Source organism: Sorex araneus, chromosome 6 (genome assembly GCF_027595985.1).
Source record: "Sorex araneus isolate mSorAra2 chromosome 6, mSorAra2.pri, whole genome shotgun sequence".
NCBI classification, from domain to species: domain Eukaryota; kingdom Metazoa; phylum Chordata; class Mammalia; order Eulipotyphla; family Soricidae; genus Sorex; species Sorex araneus.
This window is the reverse complement of record NC_073307.1, coordinates 146,361,654-146,379,479: the sequence shown is the minus strand read 5'-3', so window position 1 is coordinate 146,379,479 and position 17,826 is coordinate 146,361,654. Positions and strand designations below refer to the sequence as shown.

At 53.6% G+C, this 17,826-nt stretch overlaps 1 protein-coding gene across 1 annotated transcript in view; it reads left to right on the top strand.

Moving 5' to 3' along the window:
* Positions 1-1,989: 1,989 nt before the first annotated feature.
* Positions 1,990-17,826, top strand: part of SYT13 (synaptotagmin 13) — a 39,923-nt gene continuing 24,086 nt past the window's right edge. Inside the window, exon 1 of the mRNA XM_055141701.1 lies at positions 1,990-2,296. Within this exon, the coding sequence (XP_054997676.1) occupies positions 2,114-2,296 (183 nt within the window). The 5' untranslated portion in view covers positions 1,990-2,113. The remainder of the gene's footprint in view (positions 2,297-17,826) is intronic.

Here is a 17,826-nt window from a genome sequence, read left to right as displayed (position 1 = left end):
TGCCGATGGAGCAGAGGCTCTTGGTTTCTCCCTAGAGAGGTTTGTAAGGAGGCTTTTAGGTCAGCGAGAGGTAGCATCAGCATCACATTGCAGAAACAGCTTTTTTTTTTTGATGCCCCACAGGGGGACAAAGGGAGGCGGGGGGGGGCAGAGAAATAAAGAAAGAGAAGAAGAAAGAAAGAGAAAAGGAGAGACAGAGAAAGAGAGAGGAGAGAGAAAGAAAGGGAGAGAAAGAAAGAAAGAGAGAAAGAAAGAAAGAGGGAAGAGGGGAGAGAGAGAGGGAGAGAGTAAGAGAGAGGGAGAGAGAGGAAGAGAGAGGATGACTTTGACCGAAGAATCAACATTTTATAAATTCTGCAGCCAGGCCTTAAAACCAGCGTCTGGCTCCTCCCTCACGAGAGCCAGGCAGCCCTGTAAGAAGCCACAGACTGGGGAGAAGGGGAGAAGTTTTCTCCCAGTGTTGGCCACAGGATCCAGCCTCACAGTCGTTCCAGCCCAGCCCACAGCGGGCCTGAAGCATGGGGTGCTGAAAACCGCCCGGCAGAACCCAGTCAGCTTGGAAAAGTATGAGAGCAAAAGGATTGTTCTGAGCAACTGAGTCAGAGGGGGGCTCGTGTATGGTGGGCAATGGTCACTGGGGGGCCCTGCAGAGGAGACGTCCAGCTGCAGCTCAGCACAAAGGGTATGGCCTGAGCCCCCTTCACGCTGGGGGCCAGCGGCTCACGGAGACAAAATCAGTATCAGAGGTTCCCAAACTCGCCTGGTCCACAGCCCCCCTTCAGTCATTAAAAAAAAAAAAAGGCCACTAAAGCACCTCCCTGGAAATCTAGCTTAAGAGAACAAAGTACCTTGCATGGCACCCCAGGGTGCCACTACCCACCTCCTGAGACACACCAGCACCCCACTGGGGGCCGGTATCGCCCACTTTGGGAAACGGCTGCTCTACGCTCATCCGAGTGCACAGCGTGTACTGAACGCTTGTGGGAATTAACTAAAGCCCTGCACAGAACAAAGCATGGACACGCGGTGTTTGAGGGTCCGACACAGCCCCTCCCTCCCCTGCCCGCACTTCCCCCCGGACACACACACACACACACACACACACACACACGCACTCGCACACGCACACGCACGCACTCATACATGCACACACACGCGCACACATGCACACACACGTGTGCACACACACAACACATGCACACACGCACGCACATATGCTCACACAGGCACACAACACATGCACACACCTGCACACAACACATGCACACACTCACAAACACACACACGTGCGTATGTGCACACTGACAATGTCAGCATATTCCTCTTAGCGCCCCACTTCCGCATCAGGTGTGCCCCGCCCAGCGGGCCCTTTCTTCCCCTTCCCGGGAGGCAGCCGATGGGCTTGGCCTTTGCCTTGGGAGGACGGGGTGTAGCCCGCAGCACCATCTCTCCTCTGTCAACAGGGGTGAGGATCTCCGCACAGCAAATTCGCAGGCTGGAGTGACGGCACACCCGGGAGGGAGGGTGCTGGCATCGCAGGGGCCAAGCCGGTTCGGTCCTGGACATCCCAGATGGGCCCTCGAGCAGCGCCCAGAGTGATCCCTGAGTGCAGGGTCAGGACTAAGCCCTGAGTACCGCAGGGTGTGGTTCCTCAGTCCCTCACATCCTCCCCCCACCCCGAAAAAAAAAAAAAAAAAGCAGATAAGGTGAATTCTGTCGCTGTCCTCCCAGGACAGCCTTCTCACCCCTCCCCGCCGCACCTGCCCGTTTCTGGACAACACCTGGCGGGCGAGCTGGGAGCTGGGTGATGTCCAGCTCTGCGTGCTCCCGAAGCCCCCCGGGAGGTTCGCATTCGGCCGCCTCGGGGCCAGGGGCGGGGAGCCGGGCGGGGGTGGGGGGGGGGTGCGGCGGTCGGGAGGGGCCCGGACCTGCAGGGCCCGGCGAAGGGGCGGAGGCCCGGTCACGTGGGCGGGGAGGGGGCGCCGCTGACGCGGGGCGTGCGGGGCGCGCGGCTGACGCGCTCGGGGCCGCCCTCCTCGCTCCCCGCGCCCCTCGGGGACAGCTGCAGGCGCGCGCGGCCCGCGGGGCGACGGGCGGGCGGGCGGCGGCCACCATGGTGCTCTCGGTGCCCGTGATCGCGCTGGGCGCCACGCTGGGCACGGCCACCAGCATCCTCGCGCTCTGCGGGGTCACCTGCCTGTGTCGGCACATGCACCCCAAAAAGGGGCTGCTGCAGCGGGACCGGGAGCCCGATCCCGAGAAGGCCAGACCAGGTGTGCTCCGGCCGGCCCAACAGGTGAGCAGCTTGCGGGGGGTGGGGGGGAGGTGCGGGGGAGAAGGGAGAGGGGCAGTGCCTTGATTTCCCGGGGTGACTAACGTGAGGGGAGGTCGTCTGGGAGCTGCGGTGGTGGCGGGGACGTCAGGGTTCTTTGCCGGGTGGGTGTGGGGGCACGGCAAAGAGGAGGGGAGGAGGGGACGGTAGAGGACGCATCCACCAGGGATCCGGGAGGGGTTTTTTTGGGGGGGAGGGGCTCACCTGAAGAAGGAATGCCCGCGCTCCAAGAGGGCTGTGGACGGAAATAAATGGGGTCCAGGGTAGAATGAGGGCAGGGGGGGCGCGGGGAGCGGGAGGCTGTGAGCCCCAGGAGCACAGGCACTTGGAGGGGGATGTGGGAGGGGGCTGCAGGGACCAGGGGGTGCCCCAGAGGGGATCTTGAGGCATGGGGAGGTAGAGGGACGGGGAGGTGGGCTGGGGCGGTGTGGGGAGAGCAGTGCTTTTGCTGGGAACCAGGAGATTCACCCCAAAATGGGAGGGGAGGTGGCTGCTGTCCCTATGGAGCTGGAGGTGACAGAGACAGCGGGGGAGGGGCAGGCTATATGGGGGTGGGGGCCTGAAGGACGCTTGTGCCCCCCCCACCAGCAGCTCTAAGACCCCAGCCAGAGGCTGGCCGAGGGCTCCTCCAGGTGCCCTAGAGATGGAGATGCTTTTATTTATTGTTGGTTTGTTTGTTTTTCGGGTCACACCCAGCGGTGCTCAGGGGTTACTCCTGGCAGTGCTCAGGGGACCCTATGGGATGCCGGGAATCGAACCCAGGTGGGCCGTGTGCAAAGCAAACGCCCTCCCCGTGCGGTGCTGTCATGAGCCCACAGAAGTGCGTCTGTCCCTCGCATCGGCAGGTCCCCAGAGCCCCTTTGGGCAGCAGATGAGTAATTTTCCCTGTTGTGGAGCACCGCAGAAGGGGTCTGGGAAGAGGGCTAGAAGGACGGCACCCCCAGGCTGTGAGCCCCAGCTGTGTTCTCCGAGTGGGAGTGCCAAATGCCCCCCCAGAGGAGTGGGGGGCTGCAGGGGGGCCTCCCCGCTGGGGCTGAGGCCGCTCAGGCCCGGCTCCCCCTTCCTTCCCATCATTTATTCAGCATCTCTGAGCCCTGGTGTGTGTGGCTGGTGGCCGTCACCGACGAGGGTGCCAAGGACGTAGCTGCTGTCCTTGACCATCCAGACAAGTGACAGTGAGGCTGGCAGGAGGAGTGGGAGGGCTGGGGGTGGGGCAAGGGCAACTGGATCTATCTGGAAAGGGGAGCGTGGGCTCCCCGCTGGCCCCAAGGTCCAGCAGTGGCAGCGCATCTGCAAGGACCAGCTGTCGCCTCCCTGCCTCTCCCTGGCCCGGCCCCCTCGAGGGACAGCTGCTCAAGCCCTGCCAGGCTGGCTCCCGAGGCTCTTCCCGTCCCCACCGGCAGGCAGAGGGGTGAGACGTCAGTGTCGATGACACCTGGGCCCCCGGCCACCTCTGTTTTAGCAACAGCCCAGCTTCTGTTCAGAGACACCAGCTCTTGCCTCTCTGGACTTCCAATCCTCCACAACTTCCGGTAAACCTGGGGACCTGTCACAGCAACCCCTCACGTGATGCCCACACGCGTGCCAGGCTGTGCTCCAAGCACTTGGCACAGAATCATGTGGCAACTCGGTGAAAGATGGGTATGATGACCCCAACTGGGTGGGGAGAAAACGCGGGCTCAGAAAGGGTGCGCGACTTTCCCAGAGCCACACAGCAAGACCTTCTAGAGCCAGATTCTAGCCATGCTGGGTGCTGGAACCTCACCCTTCCACCCCTCCGGGGTGGATGGACCGGTATCTGCCTCTCAGTTGTCCATGGCAACTCCCCTCTTCCATGCAACCGCGCCCTCCTTGAACTAATGAGCTTCCGAGCGGGGTGCGGGGAGACTGAGCACCCAGCGGTGCTCAAGGGCTACTCCTGGTGCTGGGGCTTGAACCAGGGTCAGCGAGGCAAGCGCCTTGGCTCTTGTGCCGGCTCTCAGGCCCCTGAATGAGCTTCTTAGCGACCAGCACAGCCTTTCCGGACAGAGGGGACCTTCTTATCCCCAAGGTTTCTTCCTTCGAAATCGCATCTTCTTGGGGGGGGGGGAAATCTGTGGCTGCCACAGGGAACCAGCCCCCTCTTCCACCCGCTGTGGGTGATGGATTCCAGGATTCCAGCCTATGGAGAGTGTGGTCCCCCCACCCCCCAACCGAGCTGTCTCCCCCCAGCCTGCTGCCGCGTCCTTTCCCAGCCAGCCCTGCTTACAACTGGACTGGGTCTCCCATACTTGCTTACTTGTCTAATGTGTACCCCAGCACCTAGGAGTGATTGCAACCTGGTAGGTGCCTGGTAAGAAATTGAGGGCCAGGGGCCAGAGTGACAGTAGAGCAGGTAGGGGGCGCTTGCCTTGCACATGGTCAACCTGGGTTTGATCCCCAGCAGACCATATGGTTCCCCAAGCACCACTGGGAGTAATTCCTGGGCACAGAGCCAGGAGTAACCCTTGAGCATCGCTGGGTGGCTCAAAAATCCAAATAAATAAATAAATAAATAAATAAATGTCTTTTAAAAAGGGGCTGGAGCGATAGCACAGCGGTAGGGTGTTCGACTTTCACGCGACTGACCCGTGTTCGATTCCTCCGCCCCTCTCAGAGAGCCCGGCAAGCTACCGAGAGTATCGGTGCCCGCATGGCAGAGCCTGGCAAGCTACCCCTGCGTATTGGATATGCCAAAAACAGTAACAGTAAGTCTCACAATGAGAGACTGGTGCCCGCTCAAACAAATTGATGAGCAACGGGATGACAGTGACAGTAACAGTGACTTTTAAAAAGATGGGGGCAAGAAAAGGTACCCTAATGTCCAGATGCCTGGGCTTAAGTCTGAGCTGATTTTTGTTGTGGTCGTTGTTTGTTTTAAGGCCTGGCTCTGCACTCAGGGATCACTCCGGGGAGGAGGGGGAGCTTGAGGCACCATATTCAGTGCCAGGAATAAAACTGGGCTGAGCTGCATACAGGGAGAGTGCCTTAACCCCCACGCCGTCTCCCTGGCCCTGTAGAATCTGAGCAGATTCTACAAACATGGCACCTACCACCTCCACTTGCAACCAGGGCTGGCTGGGGGGGTAGGGGGGTAGGGGAAGGAGCACAGTAAATGTTTTGGGATGACTCAGGGCACTCCCTAAGTGCCCTCAGTGGCCCACCCTTGGGTGACAGTGCCTCTCGGCCAGCTGTGGTGATGCTGAGCACTTGCAGGGCTCTTGGTGGCCGTGATGGTGATACATATGATATATATGGTAATATATATGATAGTGATACATCCCGTTGTTCATCAATTTGCTTGAGCGGGCACCAGTAACGTCTAGCCCTTTGATTTTAGGAGCCTCTCTTCACTCGTTCTTCCAAGCAGTGCTGCATTGGCGGTTCTTTCAGGGTAAGGGGAATGAGACCCATCATTGTTACTGTATTTGGCATATCAGATACACCATGGAGAGCTTGCCAGGCTCTGTCATGCAGGCAGGATGCTCTTGGTACCTTGTCAGATTCTCTGAGAGAGAGAACTAGGCTATAAGATGCCGGAAGCATGTGGCCCTTATAACCTAGTTCTCCCTCATATATATATAATATGTATATATGTATATACATATATACATTATCATAAAATCATTATCATCCCATTGATCATTGATTTTCTCGAGTGGACTCAGTAACGTCTCCATTTGTCCTAGCCCTGAGATTTTAGAAGCCTCTCTTTACTTGTCCTTCTAAATGGTGCCACATTGGAGGCTCTTTCAGGGTCAGGGGAATGAAACCCATCATTGTTACTGTATTTGGCATATGAATACACCATGGGGAGTTTGCCAGGCTCTCCCATGTGGGCAGGAAACTCTCAGTAGCTTGCCAGGTTTTCCAAGAGGGAGAACTAGGCTATAAGATGTCGCTTCCAGGACATCACATAGTACTACTGTCAAATTATGTGAGAAATTCTCAGGACTACATTTAGAATTTTATATATTTCTCATTCTAAGCTCGTCTCTCTCATATATATATATATATATATATATATATATATATATTTAAGCCTACTAAGGGGGCAGGGTGACACAGAAACAACAATGGCAAAGGATTTTGACAAGTGGGAAGCAGGAAGAGGTAGGAACCCTCCCTCCCCATCACCCCATTCCCTTCTACACCTCCCTCCCACCAGCTCTCATTCATTTCTTCTTTCTTTGCCTATATGCACCTTTCACAATGTACCTCCCCTTTCCCTGCACACAGCCTGGGCGGGGGGTGAATCTCGGGGGTTCCAACTCCCTCCACCTCCCACTGCTGATCTTGCAGGGACATCCAGCAAGGGGCTGGGGTCTCAGCGCACGTGGAGAAGCAGCTTGGGAGAGGAGAGACTGAGCATGACCCAGGGCTTTGCACCTCTTTTTGGCTCCTTTCACAAGACACCCCCTTCCCCACCCCTCAAACTTCCAGAAGCTTCCTGACAGCTTTGGTTCTAGCATCCAAAGCTCCGGCCCTTGGAGGCCTCCCAGGAGAGGTTTTAGAGCATTAAGATGTCTGGATATGAACATCAGTGGGGTCAACTCAAGTCACCATTTTTATTACCGGGAGGCCTTTGGGGCTGTCCCCTCGTTCTCTGTATAAGAGTCAAGAGATGGGCTCTGCTTAAGGGGCCACAGCCCTCTGCCGGCCTGGCCCGTCTCCTCATAGGAGTTGGAGACCATTGGGGACACGTGTCACCCTCAGCCCCACCTCATCTCCGGCTTCACCCTCTGGAGCAGAAGCCCCCCTTTCTGGAGCCAGTCCGCTCATTCGATGAAGGCCAGCGGGCATGATTTTGGCACTGAACAGCAAAGACTGGGCAGACACAGTATCTCCAGATCAGGGACCGACAGACCCAGGGTACCAGTGGGTGAACTGGGGGTGGAAGGGGTGGAAGAGGAGGGCAGGGGAAACCCTCCTTCAGCCCAAAGTAAAACATTCCCCCCTTCAGGTGCCTGCCCTGTCCACATCTGCCCTGGACCTTCATGATCACACAAGTCCTCCCTCCTCAAATTGCTAACCCCACCCACTCCTGGACCGTTCGATTCGGGGCTACTTGAAAGCTGCCCTCTATGGAGTCAGGGGACCCTTTAAAAAAGGACCCATTGCTTATTCGAGCATTGTATAACTGAGATTTAAACCTGAAAACTTTGTAACTTTGTAACTTTCCACAATAAAAAATTAAAAAAAAAAATCTTATGACCCCATATAAAATAGGATGGGAAGAAGAGATGAATAGACACTACCACATTTCATAAAAAAGATATCCAGATAGCCAATACGCACACGAAAAAGTGTTCATTATCACGTAGTATCAGGGAAACACAGGTCAAAATGACAATGACCTATCAATTCACACAACAACAACAACAACAAAAAAAAAAAAAAAAAAAAAAGGACCCATTGCTGGATCGGAGCCATATTTCAGTGAAGGTGCTTGCCTAGCATGCAGCTGATCCAGAGTCAATCCCCGGCACCCCAGACGGTCCCCTGAGACTCCTCCGAGTGATCCCTGAGTGCAGAGCCAGGAGACAGGCGTGGCCAACCCCCTCACCCCGCCACACACACACACACACACACCCCTGCCACAAACGCACACAAATAAAAAGAGTTCATTACTGATGACACTCCTATTTATATACGCAAACCCCATGAAGACCCAGTTCCTCCGCGCCATCAGTAGTGATGCAGAGCTGATGCTGACCAGATTCTCTCAAGCCACTGCAGTCACAGCTGCTTCAACTCCCAGATGTGACGCCCTGTGACATGTGCTCAGTGAGGGTTTCCGCTCTGCAGACCAGGGCCGTGAAGCCCAGTCACAGGAATCGTGAGTTTAGTGGCAGAGCAAGAATCATGCTCAACCTGGCTACTGAAAACTGGACAGCACCCCGTGAGCCACTGTGTCTCCCCAGGTGTAGCACAAAGTGTCTCTTGCAGGGCCTGGAGCGATAGCACAGTGGGTAGGGCGTTTGCCTTGCACGCAGCCAACCTGGGTTTGATCCCCGGCATCCCATATAGTCCCCCCCGAGCATCACCAGGAGTAATTCCTGAGTGCAGAGCCAGGAGTAACCCCTGAGCCTCACTGAGTGTGACCCAGCACCCCCCACCACCCTCAAAAAAACAAAAGAGTGTCTCTTGCAGGCGTTTTTTTGCAGTCAGGTCTGAAATCCTTGCCCCCAACAAGGGGCTGCTATGGCTGCCACCTGGGCCCTCCAGAGAAATTGGATGCAGCAAGCTTGTTTGGGCTGGTTGCTTAGCAACATGGGGGCTGGTGTGAATGTTTCATCAGGAAATGAGTGCGGATGATTCCAGGCAGACGCACGCACACCCCCGCTGCCAGTTCTGGGCCTTTCCAAAGTGCTCGTGACGTGGCTCCCTAAGTCTGGATCTCTGTCTTTCCAGCTGCACATCTGGAGCCTGTCGCAGCCTCCTAGTTTGTCCTCTGGCTCAGCGGGGGGGGGGGGGGGTCCCATGGCGGGTGGGGGTGTCCTGGGGTGGGGCTCTCCTCCTCCTCCGGGGACCTGAGAATGGTTCTTTGGCACCTTTTGGCACCTACAGCAGAGAAACCTGGTGACTGGAGGCATGTTCTCATTTTTAGAGAGTGACAAGGTTTTGGTCACCACATCACTGGGGTATGGGGAGAGAGGAACAGTAGGCCTACCACAGCAGGGACACCTTGAGGGGAAATTCAAATTGAGGGAACTGGAGGCGGGGGTGGGGTGGGGTGGGGGGTGGGGAGGCCCCCTCAGCAGAGCCAGCAGACAGGGGCAACCAGGGCCCTGGGGAGGGCAGCGCTCATTCACAGGGAGATCCTGGCCTGGCCTGGCTTGGCCTTTGGCCTCTCTCACTCCTGGTACCCCTGGGACCCCCACTGCTCCCTGAAGTTTGGGTTGCGGTACTCATGACCCCGGGATCTAGTGACTCAGTTATCCAGGAAAGTCTGGTCTGAATGTGGCAGGGTAAAACTCCATGTCTTAAGAGCAGAAGGGCTCCTGGTGTGAGTGTGAGAATCCACACACTTAGGCCTGGAGCCATAGTACACATGGCGCATGTGTCTGACCCGGGTGTGAGTCCCAGCACCCTAGACAGTCCACCGAGCCCCATCTGGAGTGATCCCTGAGCGCAGAGCCAGGCCCTACGCACCACCAAGGGTGGCCCCAAACCAAAAAATAAAAACAATCATCATCATCATCATCATCATCATCACAATCATCATCACAATCATCATCATCATCATCATCATCGGAGACCGTGGAGGTTTCTCTCTGCCATCCACTTGCCAGCCCCATTGTGGACAGATTGAAGCATCTTGAGAACACACGGGCGACTGCAGCTCTGATGATGAATAAGAAAAACGGGAGTGGGAGTCTTCTGGGAATTCTGCAACACCGAGTCCGTCCTGGGGCGGGGGCTGGGGGGTGGTGACAGAGCTGGTGAATTTCCGGCTTCCCTCTCACTAAGCCCCAGATTTGCATCTCTTCTGTACGGGACTGGAGCTGGAGGAGAAATGCTGAATGGATCCTGAGTCGGGGCTGGGGGCAGGGATTCCAGGGGCGCCTCTGCTTGTCACCTGGAGCAGGGAGCTGGAATCCCAGCGATTGAGTGGTGTGCTCCAAGCACAGCAGCTCCCCTTGCTCCCTGTGTCCCACCCCTTGGGGAGGTCTTGGTCCCGTGGCTGACTTGGGAGGCCCCTTCACCCCACAGTTGCAAAGCCAGCAGCTAGGACGCCAGAGATGATGACACTAGATGCACCACGCCCTGCTTGGAGCTCAAGCAAAGAGGCGAGGGTGTCAGAGAGGAAAGGAGGAAGGGGAGGTTGGGGCGAGAGGGACCTCAAGCACTGGGAGCAGCTGATGAACTCCAGCTCCTGGGTTTCACAGCCTATGCCCCATCATGCCGGTGCCACCTTGCATCATTTTATTGGGGGTTGGAGGGGACCCTTTTCCAAGCAGGGCTCCCAAGAACGAAAGTGTTGGTTTCATCGTGATTTAGATGCTGAGTGAAGTATGTCATACTTAGACACACACACACACACACACACACACACACACACACACACACACACGGGAGAAAGCCTAGATTCAGTCCTGATGGATACCAAGAGTTAACAAAACCATAAGCAGTGGCTTCTAGTGTTCTTTAAAAAAAAAAGTAAGAGCAAAATATTTTATTTATTTTTTGCTTTTTGGGTCCTACCCGGCGATGCTCAGGGGTTAATCCTGGCTCTGCACTCAGAATCACTCCTGGCGGTGCTCGGGGGACCATATGGAATGCTGGGACTCGAACCCCGGTTGGCCGTGTGCAAGGCAAGTGCCCTACCCGCTGTGCTATCGCTTCAGCTCCTATTTTTTTTCCAGGAAGGAATTGGAGACCAGAGAGTGCACAGTAGTAGGGAGGATGCTTGCCTTGCAAGCAGTTGACCTACGTCAATCCCCAACACCATGTATTGTCCCCTGAGCACCTCCAAGAGTCAGCCCTGACCACAGCGAGGTGTGGCCCCCAAACAAAATAAGACAGAAAAAGACCCGGGGAAGGAGACCAGGAAAGTCGTCATTACTGTTGGAGACCACGAAGGTCTTCAGACACTGGTGGGCCTGAGGGAGTGGGTTGTCAAGTACCAGGTGAGAACGTGAATTCGGCACCCGGCACAGGCGAGGCTGTGAAGAGGTTAGGGCTGTGTCTGAGCAGAGGACAGGTCATCCCTGAGGCTCTGCGGAAGCTGATGGGAAGGCACCGGGGGAAAGAGAACGGCTAGACATGTCAGAGTGGGATCAGGAGAGTGCAATGAGCAAGTGAGGTGACCTCCGTGGGGTGGGGTGCAAGATTTGGCAGGGAGGGCTGTGTTTGGGGCTAGGAGAGAGGTCTCTGCCCGCTGCTGGGCCCAGAACGAGGAGGGAGGCAGGTTTGAAGGTCTGTAGGCTCAGGACCCCGCATTCCTTGGCCCTAGGAGGGAGTTCTCAGGAGTCGGAGGGAGGAGTTGGTCGCCAGGCAGGACCCAGCCCTTGCAGTCTGGTGGCTGTGAATATGTCATGGGGCTTCTGTCCTTAGAGCAAACACCTCAGGGCAGGGCTTGTGTGCTGGCTTCTGCATGGTGTGGGGGCACCAGCAGGGGCCTTTGACCAGCTGACCTCAAAAGAACAGGGAGGGAGAGGAAAGGGGAGGGGACTTTAGTCGCTATTAAAAAGCCTTGTTGAAATGATGCACTTCGAGTCGATGGGGGGAAGGTTGCATTTTTCAAAAGAGAGGGAGGCTGGAGGATCCCTGGTCAGAAGGTTCCTGGTGGGGGGTGACTTGGGTCCCCTAGAAGAAGGTTGGGCTGGAGCGATAGCACAGCGGGTAGGGCGTTTGCCTTGCACGCAGTTGACCCGGGTTTGATTCCCAGCATCCCATATGGTCCCCTGAACACCGCCAGGAGTGATTCCTGAGTGCATGAGCCAGGAGTAACCCTGGGTGTGACCCAAAAAGCAAAAAAAAAAAAAGGAGGTTGTGGTTTCTTCTGGACCAGATGCCACCAAGGTCATAGGTGCCAGAGCATCCTTCAGTCTCGTTTTGAGTCAGGAAAGGTGAATCACAAGAGTGAAACATGGGTGGTAGGTCTGCGAGTTCTCAGGAAGAGCCGATGCCCCACCGCTGGTTAAGTCTCTGGCTGCCGCCACGTGTCCTTTCTGGAATTCTTTGTTTTAGAAGGAGCAGCTGGAATCTGCAGCCCTCAGAGGTTGGGAGGGTGTGGGCTGCGAGCCAGGTGGTCCCAGAGACCCAGAGTCTGGGGGCTGGGGGGGCAGGGCCACAGGTGTGTTCTCAGCTCTTCAAACCCCACCAGTGATGTCCATGTGCTCGGCTGCTTCCTTTGCGAGGCATAGTGGGGCCCTCTATGGGGCGCTTGGGGAGGCCTTGGGGAGGCTGTGCCCAATTACGGCAGCTGAGAGACTGGGGGTGGAGTGAGTATTGCCGGCAATTAAGTTGTCACTAAAACAATTATTTTATTGATTTTCTAGCTTTAAACACCGCAGTTTATAAAGTTGTTCACAATACAGGTGTTTCGGGCATTCAGGGTTCCAACACCCAACCCACCACCAGTGGGACCTTCCCTCCACCATGGTCCCCAGTTTCCCACCCACCCCACAAGCCTGCACCCCTTGGCAGGCACAGAATAACTAGTTTCATTTTGCTTGTTGCAACAAAAGGGTAAGTAGGATTATCCAAAAATTGCTCAGGGAAAGAAAATCTGTGTGTATTGTTATATCTTACACTGGATTGTTAAGGTTGTCGAGGATTTACTGAGTTGTTTCATGCTATTGAACCTTCCGTAGTATTGTTGTCATTCACCAAGTTCAGTGGGTTTCTAGGATACTTTCTTAGCTAACTTGCCGTGCTCCTTCTGGGCTGTCAAGACTGTGGGATTTGGAGGTGTCATGAGGCCGCATATGTGACCACGTGCTCCAGAAGCTTCAGGAGCCATAGAATTGAGACATTTCTTGGCAGCCCACTCCCACCATCGCCCCCTGCCGAGGAGGCTCCAGAGTTTTCAGTCCAAGACCAATGTACCTGGGAGTGTCACTGGCTTAGTGTCTCTTCCAAGATTGATCTTCAAGTGATTATTTTAAATGATTTGATTTTACAGACTAGGTAAATGCAGGGGACGAACACTAAGTCTGCACTCCAAGTAGTTGTGTGACTGCAGGCTAGTGTCTTAAGCTCTCTGTGCTTCCGTGAACCATCTGTTATCTGAACTGTGAGGTCTCACTTGGTTATTAGGGGAGATTAATAACCCAGGTAAGGCAGCGCCCAGAACCTGGGTTGTACTAAAAAATGACCCCTTTGTGGTTCGAGAATCACTTTTATAAATCATTCTTTCCTCCTCACCTGCACTCCCTCCACCAGAGGAACTGTATACATTTTTTATTTTACCCCCAAGGTACTGGTCCCAGAAAGCCCAGTCAAGGGAGAGCCTCTGTCCCAGCCGGTCTACCCCAGGATACTCTCTGTTGTTTTGTGTTGATTTCTGCCCCTCCCCCCTTTGTAAATATCTGCTTTATGAAACTCTGCTGGGCAACCAAGCCTGAACATACCATCTGCTCCTTCCAAAACCCTCCTAGCAGTAGGCCCTAACTAGTACTACTGACCCTAATCATTAACAGAAATAAAAGCGAGTCAAAGAGTGTCCACATTGCAGGTCAAGGCCTCTGTCTGTACAAGGCTCTCTTGGCAGCTTTAGAAACACCTTTCATTTTTCCGTCCGACCCAGGCCCTGACATGCGGCTTGTACCTGCTGTACTCACCAGACACCCCTGTGGGTTGGAGGGTCCGGTTGTTCCCCTTGCAAAAACCTTGCCACAAGCTGACAACAACTAGTTTGTGTGAGAGTAAATGTGGAGAAAACAGGCTTTGTGACCAAATCCTGTTTTGTGACACTTGGTAGACTGTTGGAAGGCGAGCCCCTGTGACACAGAAGGGAAGTGAGGAGATCTGCACCCCTATGAGAAGGAAGCCCTCCACCCTTCATGCCACATGCTGCTTGCCAGTTGAGTCCACTCAGAGGCAGGGGAGGCTTCGGGCTGCCTGTTGGTGGGTATCCCCTGAAATCTCTCTTTCTGTTTGAAAGCCTCACAGAAGAAAAGGTCTGGTCCTACACATCTTCTTCTCAGAAGAGGAGAGCAAAGAGGAGGAAAATTGCTTCATCCTGGAGATGGGTGCCCTTTTTGCTACCCCTCAGCTGTCCCATATTCCCCGAGAAGTCTTGCACTGCCATTCTCATTGTTAATTTTGTTGTTGGTTGTTGTTGCTTTTGGGCCATATGGAGGGGTGCTCAGGGCTCACTCCTGGCAGAAAGCGACAATATCAGATGCCGGGGGCAGAACCAGGTTGGCTACGTGCAAGGCAAGCATCCTACCTGCTGTACTATCGCTCTGGCCCCTCATTGTTAATCTTGAGTTTCTCCTTCCCACCCCCTCCCATCCTTGTTCATCTCTTCTCCCCTGCGGGACTGCCCCTACCTGCAGCCCTGCCACTCTTGCATGTCCCTGCCAGCTGGATATTTTGAATACTGAAATATTTTGTGTACTGCTTCCACTCCCTCAGAACCTCCTCGCTGATCATAACCTAGAACTTTGAGGCCCTTTCTGGTGGGACTTCGCCTTTCCCCTCTCACTCTTCCCATTCTCTCCAGGCAGTTCACCAGACTCAGCATGCCCCAGGCATGCTCCCCTCTGTACCCACGCCAGGACTCTGGAGATCCCTTTACTTCTCTTATCGGTAGATTTCCTTGACCGATGGGCTAACATGTGTCTTCAGGAATCTGGCTCTGACCTCCCTGATAGGAGATGTCTTTGTTGTATGTATGTTTGTATGTATGTATTTATGTATGTATGTCTTTGGTCATACACACTTCATGTGCTTTCAAGCTACCTTTTCTACTTCTTCCTCTTTTTCTACAGATGTAGAAAATTGCTTTCTTCTTGCACATAAGTTTTAATTCGTAGGTGGTGGTTTCCTGGAGACAAATGCTCTGTGTCTGAACACAGCAGGGAAGAATGCTTTGATTGGTTAGTCATGTTTAGTCAATGGGTATCAAGCAGGAGAGTTGGAGCACCGGCACTTTCCTTTTGCTATGTAGGCATGGTCTTGCCTCACCATTTGACAGGAAACTGCCTTTGAACAAGGCTTCTTCTGATTCTACTGTGTCTGAATGAGGTTTGAGTGCATAGTAGACAGGCACCAAGTGTATACTCATTTCCTTTTGCTTCACTAGAAATTTGATGATTGTTTAATCAGATGGTTTGGGCCTAAAACCCAAATAAAAGAAGAATTTGACCAAAGTCACAGGTCTTATCTGAAGCCGCAGTTTACAACTTTGCTGTTGAAAGTCTCCAGGTTAGAAATAAATGTGCTTCCCAGTGTCTGCACAGAGCGGCCAGGTATCTTTGATTTGTGCAACGTTGTACTGTTTTTCCACACAGTGTCACCTTTGATGGATGATCCATCCACGCTCCAATGATTCTACAGAACCTTCTCTTCCACTCAGAAAAGCTTCTCAGAATGCGAATGTGTGGAAGAAGAATTGTTAGAAGAATCACTTTGAATGTGTTGTGATCCATTTTTTTAAATGGATTTTTTAAAGAATACAATTTCAGTACTTTATCATTTCTAATACAAGGTTGACAGGTGTTGCTTTTGTCAATGGTTTCATCAAAGCATCATGGAGTCAAAAAACTGTGTAGAATTCTGGAAACAGATTCTAAATTCAGTTCCGGGAAAATGGACATTCAACCAGAATTTTCAGCCTTCAGTACTCCATTAAAAAAACATAACTTCTAGGGCCAAAGAGATAGTACAGTGGGTGTTTGCCTTGTGCACGATTGACCCAGGTTCGATTCCTAACACTGCATATTCTCCCCTGTGCTGTACCAGGAGTGATCCCCAAGCACAAAGCCGGTAGTAAGCCCTGAATACTGCCAGGTGTGGTCCAAACAAAGAAATAAAACCCACAGCCTCCTGGGACTTGAGAGATAGTATTTGGAATAAGGTACTTGCCTTGCATGCAGCTGACCCTGGCTCTATCTCTGGTACCCTATGTGGTTCCCCTTGGTGCCATCAGGAGTGATTCCTAAGTGAAGAACCAGAAGGAAGTCCTGAATACAGCCAGTGTGGCCCCAAAGCCCAAATTCATGACTCAGCTAAAGAAGCATAATCCCCACAAATGAGAAACAGAGGGGAGCAATCTGGAGTATCAGAGTCAGCTCTGTTGTTATATCCACAAGAGGCCAGTGTGGAACATACGTGTTCCCATCTTTCAGAGATTGCTGCTGATACAGTCCTAAGACCTCCAACACACAGACTCGCTCTGCCAGAAAGATTTCTAAATCCATAGTCAGCACAAAGGCGTTGTGGAACGTTTGGAAGTTTGAGATTGACTGGGAAGTCCGAAAGTTCAAAACTGCTCTGAGATGAAACCCGCTACCAACAGCCCAGCTACAGCGACTGGGCAGGGAGAGAAGGATGGGGCCAGAAGGGGAGTGGGAAGGTTGTGTGTGTCAGCTCCCAACTACCGACCAGGGGTGTGTTCTGTCATCTGTGAAATCATCCCAGCTTTGAGACGGCGCTGATGACTTTGAGGAGTGCTGAAAGGGTTGAGGAGGTGACCACGCTGTCTTGACATTGCTTTGGCTCAAGGGAAACACAGTTTCTGCCCAAGGATGTCAAGGCCACATCCCAACTGAGAACAATAACCAGGCAGATGCCCAAACCCCTGGTAGATCATTAACACGTGGGTGAGGAAGGGAGCTGACCTTTCATCTCACACTGTGGCACTGGGCAGCAAATCGGTGATTTTGACGGTTCTGTTTTCACCTGTTAATGGATCTGTTAATGTATCCTGAAACGTCATCATCAGGTCGGCAGCAGGGATTCTGGGGGTGAACTTAGTTCCAAGTGTAATGTGGTGATACATCAGCTGTGGGGTCTCGGACAAGCTTCAAAACTCCTCAACTCTCCATTTCCTGCTCTTTCTGTGGAGAAAAGAATTGATTTGTCTTCAGTTGATCACATAAGAGCATATAATTAAACACTGGCCTCTCGTCTGTAGGGTTATGTGAGATTAAATACCATCAAGTGGGAATACAGAGCATGGTATCAGGTGCACAGGAAGTGGCGGCAGCCACCTTGCCCCTTCAAGCTCTGTATGTGAGTAGGGGAGCCAAGGAAAGGCCACCTACAGGAAACTAATCTCTGGGCAGGACCGTACCCATGTGTGGTTTTTGCTCGCACAGAGTTTTGTTTTTGTTTTTGAATTCTGTTCTAACATCCTGATTCTGCCATCAGAGCCCGGAGAGTAGCGTCTTCATTGTCCGGCCTCTTTTCACCCAACCTCAAACTTGAGCTGTAGCCACTGTGCCCTGGACACACCCCTGACTGTCATGGCGTCACCTAGTCCCAGCGGTGGCACTTTCCCATTTGTGAATCTGCTGTCCAAGCTCTGGGTGGTGCCCAATCAAAGCTCAGCGTTTCTGGCTTTTCCTGCAAGTCTCTCTTTGTCGGCAGGCAAAGTTTGATTTGCTTCTCCCCAGTCTGTGTTGTATTCGCAGCTCTCCATCGTAGCGGGTAGTATGATGCTCTTCTACCCATTGTCCATTCCTCCCCCAGGCACAGTGTAGGAGGCAGAACTGGCCTTGCCCCCCATGAAGAGATTCTCAGTGTTGGAGGAGGCGATAGTACAGCAGATAGGGCATTTGTCTAGCATGCGGCAGACCCAATTCAATCCCTGGCACCTCATCACCCCACATGGTCCTCCGAGCACCACCAGGAGTGATCCATAGCCTAGCCAAAAGAAAGCCCTGACTGCTGCAAGGTGTGGGCCCAGAAACACAGGAACAAAACCCCACATTCTCAGTCTAGTGCTGAGTGATTGGGTGATGAATAAAGGTCAGGGGAGGAGATGGGGCACCTTCGTTACATTTGTCAGAGACTTA